The sequence below is a fragment of the Bos indicus x Bos taurus genome, chromosome 8 (genome assembly GCF_003369695.1).
Source record: "Bos indicus x Bos taurus breed Angus x Brahman F1 hybrid chromosome 8, Bos_hybrid_MaternalHap_v2.0, whole genome shotgun sequence".
NCBI lineage: Eukaryota > Metazoa > Chordata > Mammalia > Artiodactyla > Bovidae > Bos > Bos indicus x Bos taurus.
In genome coordinates this window covers 27,518,920-27,535,485 of record NC_040083.1, presented here as the reverse complement: position 1 = coordinate 27,535,485, position 16,566 = coordinate 27,518,920, and the positions used below count along the sequence as shown (strand labels likewise).

The following is a 16,566-nucleotide window of genomic DNA, read 5'->3' as shown; positions in this document are numbered from 1 at the left end:
GAACTAAAGAGCCTTTTGATGAAGGTGAAATACTGAGAGTGAAAAAGCTGGCTTAAAACTCAACATTCAGAAAAAATAAGATCATGGCATCCGGTCCCATCACTTCATGGCAAATAGATGGAGAAACAGTGGAAAAAGTGGCAGACTTTATATTTTAGGGCTCCAAAATCACTGCAGATGGTGACTGCAGCCATGAAATTAAAAGATGCTTGCTCCTTAGAAGAAAAGCTATGACAAACCTGGACAGCATATTAAAAAGCAGAGACATTACCTTGCCAACAAAAGTCCATATAATCAAAGCTGTGATTTTTCCAGTAGTCACGCATGCATCTCAGAGTTGGACCATAAAGAAGGCTGAGTGCCAAAGAGTTGATGCTTTTGAAATGTGGTGTTGGAGAAGACTCTTGGGAGTCCCTTGGACTGCAAGGAGATCAAACCAGTGAGTTCTAAAGGAAATCAATCCTGAATAATCACTGGAAGGACTGATGCTGAAGCTCCAATCCTTTGGCCACCTGATGTGAAGAGACGACTCATTATAAAAGACCCTGATGCTGGAAAAGATTGAAGGCAGGAGGAGAAGGAGATGACAGAGGATGAGATGGTTAGATGTCATCATGGACGCAATCGGACATGAGTTTGAGCAAGCTCTGGGAGATGGTGAAGGACAAGGAAGCCTGGTGTGCTGCAGTCCATGCGGTTGCAAAGAGTCAGACACAACCGAGCGACTGAACAATAACAACAAGTAGACCACATAAAAACCATTTTCATTGAGCTATTTTACATTCTTGTTTTCTAAGATTAAATCTCTAAATTTCAGTGTACACTTTATATTTACAGCATACCTCAGTTGGGACTAACCACATCTCACGTGCTCAGTTTGAAAATAGTGGCTTCCCTTTTGGACACCCAGGTCTAGTGTTGCCTTGTGTTCCTTGGCCAATCGAACTTAAGGCCCCAAAAAGCTCTTCTTTCAATTAAATGTGTTTGTACTTGATTTTGTAGGATCACCTGACCATACAAGCAGGCTGAGAGATCTTGAGGCCAAAGGAGGGATTTTATTGCGTATCAAGGAACACAGTCTGGATTTGGAACCAGTCTGTTGTTCCATGTCTAGTTCTAACTGTTGCTTCCTGACCTGTATTGTATAGAAAATATTTAAAAGGATTACGGCCATAACTGGATAGATTTGTAAGCAATCTGTTGAGAAGCCTACTGGTAAGTTTCCTCTCTCCTAAAGATCAGTCCTGGGTGTTCACTGGAAGGACTGATGTTGAAGCTGAAACTCTAATACTTTGGCCACCTGATGTGAAGAGGTGACTCATTTGAAAAGGCCATGATGCTGGGAAAGATTGAGGGCAGGAGGAGAAGGGGACGACAGAGGATGAGATGGTTGGATGGCATCACTGACTCAATGGATGTGAGTTTGGGTAAACTCCAGCAATTGGTGATTGACAGGGAGGACTGGCGTGCTGCGGTCCATGGGGTCACAAAAAGTCGGACACAACTGAGCGACTGAACTGAACTGATACAATACCTTGGGCTTCCCTGGTGGCTTGGTGGTAAAGAATCTGCCTGCCAATGCAGGAAGGTGGGTTCAATCCCTGGGTCGGGAAGATTCCCTGCAGAAGGAAATGGCAACCCACTCTAGTATCCTTTTGTCCAGGAAATCCCATGGACAGAGGAGCCAGTGGGCTGTAAGTCCAAGGGATGGCAAAAAGTCAGACATGACTTAGCAACTAAACAACAACAAATATAACACTTTGGGTATATGCTCACTAATGACAGATTAACTCAAGCTTCTGAAGAGTTACAGATTTCTACCCTCCTGAAAGGCAAACCCTGGTGAAGAATCAGTCACACAGACAACATTTTATGCCTCCCAGAATACAAGTCAGAATTTCTCTAAACACCACAAGTTTCATCCAGTGATTTTACTATTCAAGTGCAGGGCTGAGGGGTGGAGGATGGGGATGGGGATGGGGATCCACACTTAGAAGAAGTCCTCACCATGACACAATAGGAGGAGGAAGAACAGTTGAGAGTTTTGCTGAGGCATCCTGGATTCTTATGACCCAGAAGCATCTCCTCATTATCTGAACAGAGCATCCTGAGTAAAATGAGAGGAGCTGAGTATGTTTCATTTATAACCCCTTCAATTTGTGTTCTGCTTAACCTGCTGAACTCCAGTTAATTAAGATGTTCCTATAAACAATTAAGCTTCCTGTAGGATCGTTAGCAAGATATAAAAATTTATGATGTAATAAAGTGCAATAAAATGATAAAGTGGTTAGCCCATCAAAGCACTTCACATGCAAGAATACAGGTATGAAAATAGGCCAAAGTAGCCTTTCATCCTGCCTAAAATTCATTTCCTTCTGGTTTTCGGATTTTCAACAAATAAGCAATCCTATAGTTCAGTTCAACTGATGTGCAGTTCTTAAAATATGAAAAAGAAAAGTGTTTCAGACTTCTATTCAAGTAAGGGCACACATGACATTTTAGGAGAAATGGACAGTATGAAGCTCAAGTGGATTTGCTGGGGAATACAAGATCTCCCTGGGAAAACTAGGCCCTACAACCAAAGAAACTGATGACCTAACTCTAGCACTGGGCACCAGAGAAAACCTGCATGGGGCCCAGGAGAGTATCATTACTGTTCAGTCCACGTTTTCATTTAATCCTCCTCAAAACGTCACTGTGCTATTCAGGTAGCTTCCTATTATTATCTGAGTTTACAGATGAAAAGAACTGGGGGTTACTAAATAGAGACAGAGATGGGATTCGAAAACTGGCCTGAATACACTCAACTTTTAACCCCGTCCACCACGATAAAACACCTGTTGTGTCATCAAGGTTGAAGTTTTACTTCTGTGAGAATTTAGAAACGACGAACACTTAGCAAGTAGATTATCTCATTTAATATCAGAAAGAACCCTGCAAACGAGGCACTATCATTACCCACATTTCACAGATGAGAAAACAGAGGTTATGTAACCTGGCCTGGGTCCTGCTGACAGCAGGTGGTGGAGCCAGGAGCAGAACTTACACAGGGCTGCAGCTTCACCTCCTTTTGTCTTCAGGCCCACTCCCCCTATTTGTGTACACGAAGCTTCTTCAGACCCTGGGGCTCCAGCTCTGTAGCTTCAATCTCCATTTCCTTCCTGGAAAGTCCTTAGCAGGGGACCCGCACTGTACACTTTAGAGGTCAGGATTTATCAGATCCACCTTATGTTTCTGTCTGAATAAAATGGAGCTAGAAAAAAACATCTGGGGAACTAACAGGCAGAGAGCCCAGGACTTTGAAGGGGAGGCACTGTTTGTGCTGTGATTTGAAAAAAAAAAAGTCAGAGTTCAAAGCACTGTTCCAAAGGTGGGCAGGCTGAGACACAAATCAAAACAAGCAGTTCAGGGACGCAACAAGAATCTAGTTAACGCCATGAATCAAGGAGCGAACCGTCACATTTGAGAGGGTGTCCTCCTTCTCAAGCTTATCAGCTGTGATCAGGGAGTGAAGGGGAGAAGCACAAGAGGGCACACTGCCCTCAGGTCATGCAAAGATGGCTCATGTGCCAGGCAGGAAAGCGGCCTTGTGTTTGCTCTCTCAAATAAAAATAAGTGGAGAGATGTTCAAGGACTTTGTCCATGGAGAGAGCATGGAGGCAGAGCTAGGAGGCACCTAAGAGCTAGTTTCCCTGACTGAAAGAGAATCCTTCAGCTAGGCAAGCCAGGTTTCAGGGTCATCGTCGGGAAGAACAAAGTCTTCTACAAAGACAAATTCTTTTAAGCAGATATTCCACTAATTTCCACCTTTTCCAAACCAGTGCACCAAGGGAAGAGAACGGTGGGGTTTCCATCCTCGTGTTTCTAAGGAAAGCCCTAGAGGCATGGCAACCTACTTCCTCCCAAAGGATTAGTTGTCATTGCCACGCTGAAGCCTGCATTTATTTCCCCGTGCTGAGGTATCAAGCTAGAACCTTTCTTACTCTTCATCTAATCCTAAATATCCCTCCTCAACAATTCTCTCCCAAAGCAAAATTCAGAATTCAGTCTTGCTGGGAAGGTCTTCAGCTTTGTAAGGAGGAGGCCAGTACTTTGCTGGTTAGTATCTGCAAGCATTATTTTCCTTTGTCAGAGGACACTGTTTTACTCACTCTCCTCTCTTACTCTTGACAAATTTACAAATGATCACACAGAAACTGCTGCTGTGTTACTCAGAGTGAGCATGAGGTCACAGAAGTGTCATGCGTTATTGCTTTTGATAGAAGACTTCTAGAAGGCTAGCAAAGAACAGAGGGTGGAAAAGGAAAGCTTATACTTAGTTACACTGGCTCCTGGACTCGAGTCAGGGAGAATATTACAGAGCTACCAGTTGGGGATAAACTACTTTCACAGATGTTTAGACAATTCATAAGAAGAGCACAGACTGGGACAAATAATAAAGGCATGTGACCTTTCATGGAATAAAATGAAAAATTACTGGTTTTGATCCACCCTGCTTAAATCCTTATAAAGTACCATGCAGCCAACAAATCTGAGGCGTCCGTAAACAGAATACTGTGATCTCGTGATTCTAAATGTAGGACGGACCTAATCAAAAGGTTTTTCATTACAGAAAGCTCAGAACCAATGGCCTTGATTTGGGACTTAATTATGCAAATTAAGCCTAACTAGGGTTTTCTTTTAGGTGTATCCTTGCCAGATTTAGCAAAAACACAGGACCACTCAGCTAAATTTGCAAGGTATGTGTTTATACTAGAAAATTATTCACTGTTTACCTGAAATTCAAATTTAATGGGATGTCCTATATTTTCTATTTGGGTGAGTGTCTCTATAAACACCCTTGTTCTGATAAGACATATCTAGTAAAGAGTTGGGAATTCAAATTCAATGATGCCGAGAAAAAAAAAAAAAAAGAGAGAGAGAAATTACTTCCAGTGAATTACAAAAAAAGAAATACTTGAAATTAATGGATTATATGAATATTAAGTCTTTCAGTACATTAAACCATAAAGATGGTTGGTAGATGACACTAAATTAATTTTATACTGCTTTTCATTTCCTGTGGCACAGAACTGAAGAATCAAAGCATACCTGGCCCAATACTTTAGAGACGATATATGTTCAGTAAATATCTCTTCACTGATGTTCAGATGACACAGGCCAAGCCTGTTCATTTTACATTAAAAATTCTGAATAGTTTCAAAATTGGCAGGAAAACAGCTGGGTTGTTGAGCTAATAATTAAAGTATTTAAAGTCAAAGTATTCTACAAAGAAAATAATCTGCACCAAGCAAGCTACTATGGGGTTCATTAAGCTATGTAGTACCTTTTTCATTTTTTTCATCAAGCCTCTTACCCTTGAAAAATTTTTACTGAACATCCCAAGAAACGGTGGATTTTTTTTTTAAAGGTAGTTTTAACAAGTGAGTTTTGTCAGAAGTAAATATTACTGATATCACCAAGGAAAAAAATTTCTAAATAAATAACCTTTCTAAAATCTGCCCACCTCTTTTATCAAATCAAATATACCCCATCAAGTTTTTATTTTAAACAATAATTTTCCAGTTGTCTTAGATGATCGTTAAATGTCTGAAAATCATTTAGACTACCTTAATTGTTTAGAAATAAGATCGTCATCTAGACTACATACATTAAAACTAACTTGCAAATAATAAATACTGAAACTCATTTAGGACAGTAGCCCCCGGCCTTATGTCCCGCCTCCAGTTTATCACAAGGGCAACAGGGCTTATTTGATTAGTTACACTTCTTGCTGGGAGCAGGTTCCTCAGAGGCGACTGACGGTACTTTCATCAGTCTTCTTTCCACTTCTTTCCATCGGTACTCTTCTTTCCACTCCCGCTTGCCCACTGCTTGGTATATACTAGTAATACGTGCTCATCTGTAAGACTGTATAAAACAGAGGAGAAGGGGGCAGCAGAGGATGAAATGGTTGGATGGTACCACCAACTCAATGGACATGAGTTTGAGCAAACTGCAGGAGATAGTGAAGGACAGAGAAGCTTGCAGTCCATGGGATCACAAAGAGCTGGGCATGACTTAGCGACTCAACAACAGCAACAACAATATAAAATCTTTGGCTGAGCAACTTCTCTGAGGTTTCAGTGGCTAAGACTCTGCATTTCCAATGCTGGGGGCCCAGGTTTGATCCCTGGTCAGGAAACTACATCCAGCATGCCAGAACTAGAGATTCCAAGTACCACAACTAATCCCCAGTGCAACCAAATAGATAAATGAGTGTTTTTAAAAAATTCTTTGCCTGAAGCTTCAATGCTGTGAATAGCAAACTTACTTAGTATGGTGGGAAAGGGTCAAAATGCCATGTCCTAAATTTTGACCAACCCAAACATTTATGTCATCAGTAAAGAAGTCCATTACTGCTCTGACGCCGGTAACTTACTCTGATAATGTTAAACCAAGAAAAATTAAACTTGCAGAAAACGTGTATTTAAAATTTTTTGCAAGATGCATTCTGGTAATTTAAAACAAATGAAAGAAAAACACAGAAAAGACAATGCAAAGAGAGAACGGAAAAAAAATAGTTGTTAAGTGAATTAAGTAGCAGTATGCTGGAGTCCTTTAACCAAAGACTGTGAAATATGGCAGAATTAGAAAATGCCAGATTATTATACACTGTCTGTATGGACAACCTATACCCCAAAAGAACTTGTTTTAAATATTGTTAAAAATCAATAAAGCTCTGCTTTTATTATCAAAGGGCACGAGCTGAGATTCCTTAATGGGGAAAAAGAGCAGGGAATCCTTCATTAATTCAGTGGGAAATACCTCCTGGTAGTCAAGGAATCATTTTTGGGTTCCCCCCTCTCAACTCAATGGTGCTAAGATTTCAAGGAAATAACCTGTGAATAGCACCATGCGCAGTGAGTAATTTCAAAGTTCAGGTGTTACAGTATGATGAATTCATTATGCCTTTTAATTTTTTAAAACATCTTAAAATTTTTGTTCAGCAGCTAAAGTCACTAACTCAAGTAGGTTTAAGATACAATCTATAAAGTAAGAGTGTGTGTGTGTGTGAATAATAACCTATGAAATCCAAAATCTTGTGAAGAAACTGAAGATGCTGATAACAAAGATTAGCAAGACATTAATTCAAAAGAGGCCAACAAATTTCTAAAAATTCATCTTTTTTGTAAAGAACCCTTGATTTTGGCATTTAGCTATTTTTAATGGCAAATGTTAACTTTTTATGGTACAATTACTGGTGGAGTATATTCAGTGCTATGGTGAAATGATTATATAAGATGTATTTTGGTAGTCTTACTGCTTGCTGTTCTAATCCACTTTCACAGAAAAATCACACCCTGGAAAAATAAGTCACTTTCTCCTTGTCCCACGTAAAGAATAATGTCCTGAGTAAGGCAGCCAGAGAGAATGCTGTGCCTCACCTCTGAACAGAAATCAGTGAAGACATGATTTCAGGGTTTTCTGTGCAGGGGAAGAGAGTGAAGCAATTAGTTGAAATGCTAAGGGCAAAAAGAGTGGATGCTCTCATTTCATTGCCAAAGTCAAAAGCTAAGAGCCAAACCCCTGCTGTCGTATATGTCCTACCATATAGGGGGAGAATGGGATATGTATCTGTGTGTACATATTGTGAGTTGTATACAGACATGTTGCTCTTGGGAGAAAAGAGGTCAAGGTGATAATAGTGGTGAGGAAAAGTTAGAACTGAGAAACTTTGAAATTAATATACCAGAAACACAAGATTACTAATGACACACTAGCAAAAGCCCAGTCTGATGTAACAGAAATAACCTTATTCAAGTTTGGGGGAAAAAACCACATCCCTCAGAAAATCTTAGAAACAACCAGTGGCTGCGGATAATTTATGTTGTTCAAGAAGGAAGAAATATTGCTTTTCCCTCCCCATTACGCTACTAATGTAATATGCATGTGGAAGTTAGACAGATAAAATAAACTGGTGACACAGCCAACGTTTATACTCACAAGGCTACCGCAGTAGATAGATGATGGTAACCAAGATGGCTTTGGAAAAAATGAGAGGGAATGAATGAAAAGTCCTTTGTTTAATGACTGCCCCCCACCCCCCGCTCATTGCTCATGTTTGTCCAGTTTGTTGCTTTTAACATGTATTATTTATTTTAAAGACTTCATATATTTTATCTTCAATACTCACAATAATCTTACAAGGCAGGTATTATTAACGTGTTACAGACAAGAATATTCAGATGCAGAGATTTTGACCTACGTGCCATCAAAGTTGTAGAGCTGCCAGGTTCTTTTTCGTTTTTGCTTTTCTTTTTTGTCTCCACGATTCTTACTGGGCTCGGGACATAAGCTATTACCTGGCAGAGCCCAAACATATTGTGCGAAAGGATACTTAGTGATATGAACTGAACTGTGTTCTCGCCAAATTCATATGTTGAAGCCTTCATTCCTAGTACTTCAGAATATGACTGTATTTGGAGACAAGTGAGGCCATCAGGCTGGGCCCTCCCCCAACATGACTGGTGTCCTTATGAGAAGAGGAACCTGGAGCACAGAGACACGGGTGTGCCCCCACAGAGCACAGACCACGAGAGCACACAACAAGGGCAGCCGTGTGCAAGCCGAGAAGAGAATCCTCAGAACGAAACCATCCTGATTTTGGACTTCTGGCCTTCAGAACTGTGTGGAAATACATTTCTGATGTTTAAGCCACCCACTCTGTGGCATTTTGTTACAGCAGTCCTAGCAAGCAGACTATGGTAGGAAAGGAGAAGAAATCATGGAACAGTCACTCGCAAACAAAACTGACAGCAGCTTAAACGTTGTTCGGAACTGCACTGAGAGTTGTTACAGATATTGGCCTTGTTAATTAAGCAGGAACAAGTTCCCTCCCTGGAGGTGCTGCAGGACTGTGGCTTTGTCTGCCAGGCACACACCTTCTAGTATGTTCCCCCCATACTACTCTTTCTACCTCTTTTCTCTCCCTCACAGACACAGGGCTGAAATGTCTCCATAATGCCAATCCACACACCCCCAGCAAGCAAGATACATGATAAATTGAAGGCATTTCAAGGCATGGCCTGGTGTCGTTTCTTCAGATCTTGCTAGAATAACATGACATTTATAAAAATACAACCCACTGGATATTTGGCACTGCTTGGGAATGAAGAATATGTCCACTTAAGAGCCAATCCCCCAAGGCTGTCAAAAAAATCTCAAGCCAGGATTTCTTCTATAAACATTACCTATCTTTTAAGATTCTACTGTCCAGGAAGTAAAGAAAACGTCTCTGCTTATTCCCAAGTCTCCTCTGGCCTCAACATAAATAACATAAACCAGACAGAAGGACAGTTAAATGCTTGGTCAAGGCCCAGGGATGGGACAGCTCTGTGCATCTGGCAAGGAGCCTCCGCACTTCCAGCCGTGGCCCTGGGTCACCCTCGCCCGGAACACACACCTATGCAGAGCTCACCCTCCTCCGGGGGCCAGCCTCCTCGAATCCCTGGGCATGCTGAAAGGGGGTATTTACGGATTCTTTTTTCAGATACCAGTCAAATAATGTTCCCGTTCACTCACTCACTCACCTTAAGACCATACAAAATTTAACATCTGGGAGGACCAACTCTGCCCCGAAAGCAGATGACAAGGGTGAGCAGTCATGGAGGAGTTCTCCTCAAGCAAAAGAGGATTTGCCAGCTCGCCTCTGAGGTCCCGGGCCTGAAAGGCCAACTGTGGTATGTTTGAGTTTCCATGGGGCCTGGTGCTTGCTGGCTGCTGCTGCGTTCACTCAGAACCCAACTGTGCTATAAACATCTAGCCCTTCTGCTGAGAGCTGCCCGCCTGGCCTTACTTCTGGGAGCCAAGAATACGCTATTTGGGAGCTGCAGGCTACATGGGAGCTAACACTTGGGGCACAGCTGACCCTTCTCTTCTCCAGGCCAGTGATGGCTCTAAAAGGAAAAAAAACAAAAAACCACGCTTACACGAACATAACAAGAGCAAGGAGAAAAGTCCAGATTTTCCTCACCGTGTGCCACCCAGCCATGTTTACACTGATCGCAAGTCCTCAGGTTAATCTTCCCCGGCTGGAAACACTCACATGTGCAGTTCACCAGTGTGCAGCGGATGGCCTGAGAGTGAGAGGAGGAAAAAGAGATCAGCGTCTGTTCAAAAGGGACCCTACTTGTTCAGCATTTTAAGAAATACCACCTTCTTCCCATTTTTAACAGCTTTAGGGACCTGGAGAGATTTAGAGAAAAATTTTGAAACCATCAAAAATCTCTTACCAAAACATATTAGAAAACAAAGCTGATTCATTAATAGAATGTTTCTTGCCATTCATAGATAAGCTTTAAATTGGAAGCATAGACTAAGTAGTATACGAGTGAACCCTATTCTTATTCTATGAGATGCTGGCTCTGTAATACCAGAGATCCGAAAGAGAAAAAAAGATTACTACTACCAAATATTCACTGACAAGAGTGCAAACGATATAGACTCTCCTAAGATAACAAGTGAAACGTTGAAAATAAAACATGATATACAAATAATATTAACAGAATATGACTTTTCTTCTGCAGTGTTTGATTGAAAAGCTTTATCAATCTCTTAGACACCTTTTGAAAGACACTCCTTTTGGCCCAATAACATCCATCATATTTCTGGCATCATTTATCACTTCCTAACTCCTTGATTTTTTCCATCCTTGAAATATTAATTCCATTTGCATTCCTATTTTGAAAAATGCAAAACGACCCTCTCTTTATTTTAACGATGTAAGAAAGTAAGTTTAAATTTGCTTTTAGATCAGATGTAGAATAGGAAAGGACATTTATGTGAATATTCGATATTTGTAACAATTCACCTGCATTAGAGAACACTGGAAGACACCCTCAAAAACGTTTTATTTCTTTACAAGTACCTTTAAAACTCATCTCATCAGTTTACATTTTAAAGTGAATCCCTAGGAAATTAACATTAATGAAGTGTAACTTTTTATAGATTAAAAACCTAGGCTGAAGAATTGTGCTAAAGCTGACCTATGCTCCAGGACTACAGTTAATAAATTTATCTCATACATTTAGTCCTAATTTGCATGGAAATTCTGAAGACAGAAGGGATTTTGTCCAACCATTCACAGATTAACAATCTACTGTAACTACCTGAACTGCCAGGAAAAGATCTCTCTACAGCTTTAGATGCAATCAATAATTACTGATTTGGGGGTGGGGGAGGGGAGGCAGGAGGGTACCTGAAACTGCAGTGCTGGGCCTGAAAGCTCTGCCCACTTACACAGCTTCAGATGCTCATATTCCTGGAACCAATTGGGTTTTTATATAAACTGTCTCATTTGTAACAGACAGTGTTTTAGATATTGTTAACATGGTTGAGCCAAATTCCATTTACAGAGAATAAGACTGAATGGGCTTTTACTGTTCCCTATGCTTTAGATCAAGCAAATTTAAAATATTTCTCTTTTGCTAATGAACATTAAATCTATAGGTCCTTATTCAGTTTTCAGTGTTAAGAGTCGCTGCTGTAGCCTCCTTTCTTGCTTCACCTCTAACCCTAGTTTGCTCCTCTATTACTGCAAGAAAAATAGGCAAGGGTACCATCTGTCTGATGTCTCAGGGTCTTTCTTCCAGTGTCAACAGTCCAATTACCTCTTAGGAGGTTGTACAACTTTGCTGTATGTATGAATGAATAAAGGAAATAGTAATAAGACACAGGGAGAGCAAAGGGAATGCTGATAGAGCAAGAATAATGTATCTGGAGGTCAGAAGGGAAACTATTTCTCCCCAAATTTCTTATAACAACTTCAGTAGTTTGACTGAGCAATACATCAGAACATTTCAGGTTGGAAAGAGCTTCTTTAAACGGCATGTTCATTAGGAAACTAAGTTTGATTGTACTGTAGTAAAACAAACCCCAAACAGTTTTTTAGAGGGCAGTGTTTCTACAAAAAATAGGGCACTCCATACACTATTCAGTTATAAATTCAGATACAGCAGCCAGATTGACATTAAAATATTTATATAATCTAAGATATGATAACAGAATCTTTCATAAACACTAAAAAAAAAAAATTAACTCTGCTTACCAAAATAATGATCAAAACTAAGAATGACCGTCTCTCAAGAACTATATGTTAATTCTGGCACCAAAGACATACACCTTTTAAATTGTTAATTTGATAACATTTTATTATTTCACAAAAATAGCCTCATTTTACATTGTGTTTTAAAATACACTTTCCTCAATTTTAATTATAGTTATATTCAGGACAAAACAAATTAAGAGACTTGTAGATTTGCTTTATTTTAGGTATATTTATTTACTGGTTCAACTAGTCATTCATTTCCTCAGAACTAGCTTATGATTCAAATATTTTTCTCTTCCTAAGTAACTTTATACGTCTGCCACACTTGGGAATTAAGACTTTTTGTACCATCATCCTTTTTCATGAATTCTACTTCTTCTGTACCTAAACATACAAACATTGGAACACCTCAACTCCTTTTGTATATAAACACTTAAGCACTGGAGTATCCATTTTGTATTTCTATGAATTCCAGAAGGTCTATTTGTTTTAAATCCAGATTTATATAGACTACAATTGTGCCTTAAGGGAATTATATATATTTAAACAATACGGTCTAAATAAATATTTTGAATACAAGACTATTGTGGCTTCAAAGGAAGTTTTACTCTAAATAACATTTTTGAAACAGCATAAAAGTTTGACATACTATTTATTCAGAACAAAACAGAACCAATGTGATCACTTGCCAACTCACCCACACTTCAAAAACATAAATTATCATAAAACTATCCAGGCCAGTTAAGCCTCAAAACGTATACACTTTACGAGAGAGCTGGGAACAGCAGAGATGGAGAAGCCTTCATTTTGGTGATCACACCCGTTTCGTTATGAAGCTAATAATACACCAGGTCTCCCACTCACTGCTGGGCACCCACAACTACAGAAAAATCAGGGATGATAGCGAAGTGACAGAAAGGGAACAGCAGAAGAGAGACGATCTGATCAGGTTGTTCCTCCTCATAGATTCAGGACCTTATGCAGGTCTGGCCAACTCAAGCCAGCAACCCCTCCACACCTCCAGGATCCCAACTCATCCAATGCCCTGAAATTCCTTCCTCCATTTCAATATGATCAGCTTTTCCAACAGCCCAAGAACAAGAAAAAAAGTTCTTAAGCCTATATCTTAAATAAAAGGAATAATTTCCTGCTTACCTTTACCATGGATATCTTGAAAGAAAAATCCATGCACCCACCACCCAGCGCTTCCACCTACATTTTAATTTTACAATCTGGATTCTGCCACACACAGTCCCGAAACTGCTTTCTCCAACAGGGATATTCTCATCACATCTGGTCCCTTTTTCTAGTCTCCTCGTTCTCCGAGACCTCAAGGCAGCTTAAGGCATAACTCTCCTTCATTCCTGGACTGTAGAGACAAACTATCCTAGTGTTTTGGCAGCAGCTTCTCACTCTCTCTCCACTGTAAATAAATACAGGTGTTTCTCACAGGCAGGCTTCTCGTTCTTTAACTTGGCAATTTCATCCCTTCCTACAGCTTCAAGTATCATCACTACGCAAAACCGATCACTGCAGAACCAAGTACTGTGTTAAGTGGCAGGAAATGCATAGTGAATCTCTATGCTCAAGGATTTGACAGTCAGAGCTCTTGGGCAGTGGGTTCCGAGGAGACACCCTGAGAATAGAAGGGAACCCCTGAAGAGGTTTGAGAAGGATCGTTTCTCGCTCTTTACAACTTTGTCTTTTCTTCCACCAAAGGTAGGACATAAAAATTTATCTACAACAGCAAACCATTAATGATTAATAACAATAATATTTATATAATTAAAGTAATATTATAATGAATATACTACTCAATATTAATATTTTTATTATTAATAGCAACGGTTTGCTGGATATTTGTCATTTCCAGATACTTACAAATATTAGTGAAAATACCATGAGGTCCGTACTAGTATTCCCTTTATTTCACAGAGGAGGAAACTGTGGTGGAGCTAACTCAGGATCTTACTTAAAGTCACAGCAATCAGATCCAGGTGTGTGGGAGCTCTCCCTCCTAACTCGGTCAGGCAGCCATGGGCAGAGCCCCTCCACCTGCCCACCATCCACCACCACTCTATACTGTTAATTCCTGTTTCTCTTTCAAGCTTTCAACACAAGTATTACTTCCATTCTCCAGAGCAGCTGCTCTCATCTCCTGATCAAGGCAAGATCCCCATTAGTCTCCTGTTTCACAAGTGTCACAGCACTTACCACAGTCGTGAAGATTATATTTATCTATAATTTATCTATACTACTTATTCATAACCTAGTTTATATATACCAGTGTTAAAGAAAACGCCTACCAATGCAGGAGACAAAGGTTCGATCCCAGGGTCAGGAAGTTCCCCTGGAGAAGGAAATGGTAACCCGATCGAGTATTCTTGCCTGGGGAATCCCATGGACAGAGGAGCCTGGCGGGCTACAGTCCTTGGGGTTGCAAAGAGTTGGACGCAACTGAGTGACTGAACATGCACACACGTGTATATAAATATATGTGTGTGTGTATATCTGGGTGGCTATTTGATTATGTCCTCCCCTCTAAAATTTAAGCTCCTTAATGGCAGGGTGACATATGTTGGGCTTACAATGTATACTGGCAAATAAAGGTGCTCAAAAGGCATTTAAAGAATTTCATCAATCTCTTAGCCTCTTTCCCATCTATAAAATGATAACAGTAACACAACTGTGTCAATAGATTCAAATGAAATAATAGATTCAAATGAAATAATATAAAGCATGTGGCTCTTTGTCTAGTGATAACAAAAGCTCAAAAGATGGAAACCATTTGTGACCTCAACAAACTTTCCACATATTACCTCTGAATTATTTTTCCCTTATGATTCTTCCCAATGTATTTCTTCCATACCTTGTAAATGCTTAATACATATTTAGTCTTAATGAGTAAATGAACACCTTGACACATATGATGCCACTTTCTTCATACTATAATCCTCTAAATTGGGCATGACAGGGATCATTATTTGTTTTAATATGGAGTTAAAAAATGTTTATATAGGTGTTACACATCTCTTAAATGATAGGGTGGATTTCCCAATTATTAATCAGTTTATTTCCATTAACTACAGAAAGAGAAGATATACAAGGGGATATATGTATGCTTACAGCTGATTCACTTTGGTGTACACCTGAAATTAACACGACGTTGTAATCAACGATACTCCAATAACTTTTAAGTTGTTAAAAAAAGAAGATACACAGTTGAAACCAGTAAATTATAAATATTCAAGTTCAAAAGTATATCTACAATGAATAAAGTAGACCAATTTAGTATAAAAATATTTAATCAATTTTCAGGAATACTCTCATACTTGAATATTAAGTAAGAGTGCATTTTCAAGTATTCTGGATGAGTTCCAAAGACCTATTCAAATAAGAGATTCTGTAATCACTAAAACTAAAGTATCTTTAGCTTTATTATACTTGTAGCTGGCTTGAACCCTGCAAATTTATGTGAACTGAATATCAGTCTTCTCACCAAATGACATTCCTCAGGAAAGCAGAGAATGGGTCTTCAGCTAATATTAATATTTAGTGTATTCCACAAAAGAACTATACACATGGCTAATTAATACATCTCCTATTAGCTGTTCCTTGTTTGGGAACACTTACAGAAATTAGTGCAAAATAACAAAAGGTAAAATAAGGTCACGGGGCATGGAGAAACATAAGGCACATTCTGAAGGAGCCATCACAGAGAACCTCCAATTCAAAAAAGCCCCACTAAAAGTAAGACTAACTTCCGTTCTGGGCTTTGTCTTTTCACACTAAAAAACCATTTGCCATGAGATGTCCTCAAGTGTTCATTAACTTGGCCAAATAGTCCATGTATACCTAAAAATCCTTTTAAAATCCACTTTCTCCTTATTCATTTCTGGAGAGAATACCAAGATTTACAACTTGGATTATGAAGTTTTACTAGAATGATTTTAAATGTTAAAGAGTTAAGTACATAACCTGCACTGAAACTGAATTACTGAAAAACTCAGTCATTAATTCAGCATTCATCTGTCCCAGCAGTTTCTCCCATAAACTTAGGTGCTACAATCTAGGCACACAAATTAATTGGCTATAATGCTGATCAGTGACATGGTTTGCCTCTCTTACTTTTAACAAGAACAAATTTCTTAATCAAATGAATTTTCTACTTTGGAAATCACATGGAGGTATGATAAATAGGTAAGATCAGCCAACCTTCTATGAGGATACACCATAGTCTATGTTATAATTAACTCATTAAATCATCACTGCATATATCACCCATCTCTGAACATACACACAAGTACCAGAAGAAAAGGTATGTATGGTGCCAAAGATCAAGTAAACCTTTTACTTGGCATAAAAATGTCCTTCAAAGACATTTATCTTAAAAACATAAAATCTGGAATAAAAAAGTACCTGCAAGGAATCTGGAAACTAATTATTCTATGATCGCCTCAGAATACACTGCAGTAATT

General features: G+C 39.3%; 1 protein-coding gene across 9 annotated transcripts in view; it reads right to left on the bottom strand.

Annotated features, from left to right (window-relative positions):
* Window positions 1-16,566, bottom strand: part of BNC2 (basonuclin 2) — a 485,381-nt gene that overhangs the window by 164,478 nt on the left and 304,337 nt on the right. For all 9 annotated transcript variants that reach the window (XM_027549181.1, XM_027549182.1, XM_027549187.1 and 6 more), the window contains one exon: window positions 10,016-10,118. In XM_027549181.1, the coding sequence (XP_027404982.1) occupies window positions 10,016-10,118 (103 nt within the window). The remainder of the gene's footprint in view (window positions 1-10,015; window positions 10,119-16,566) is intronic.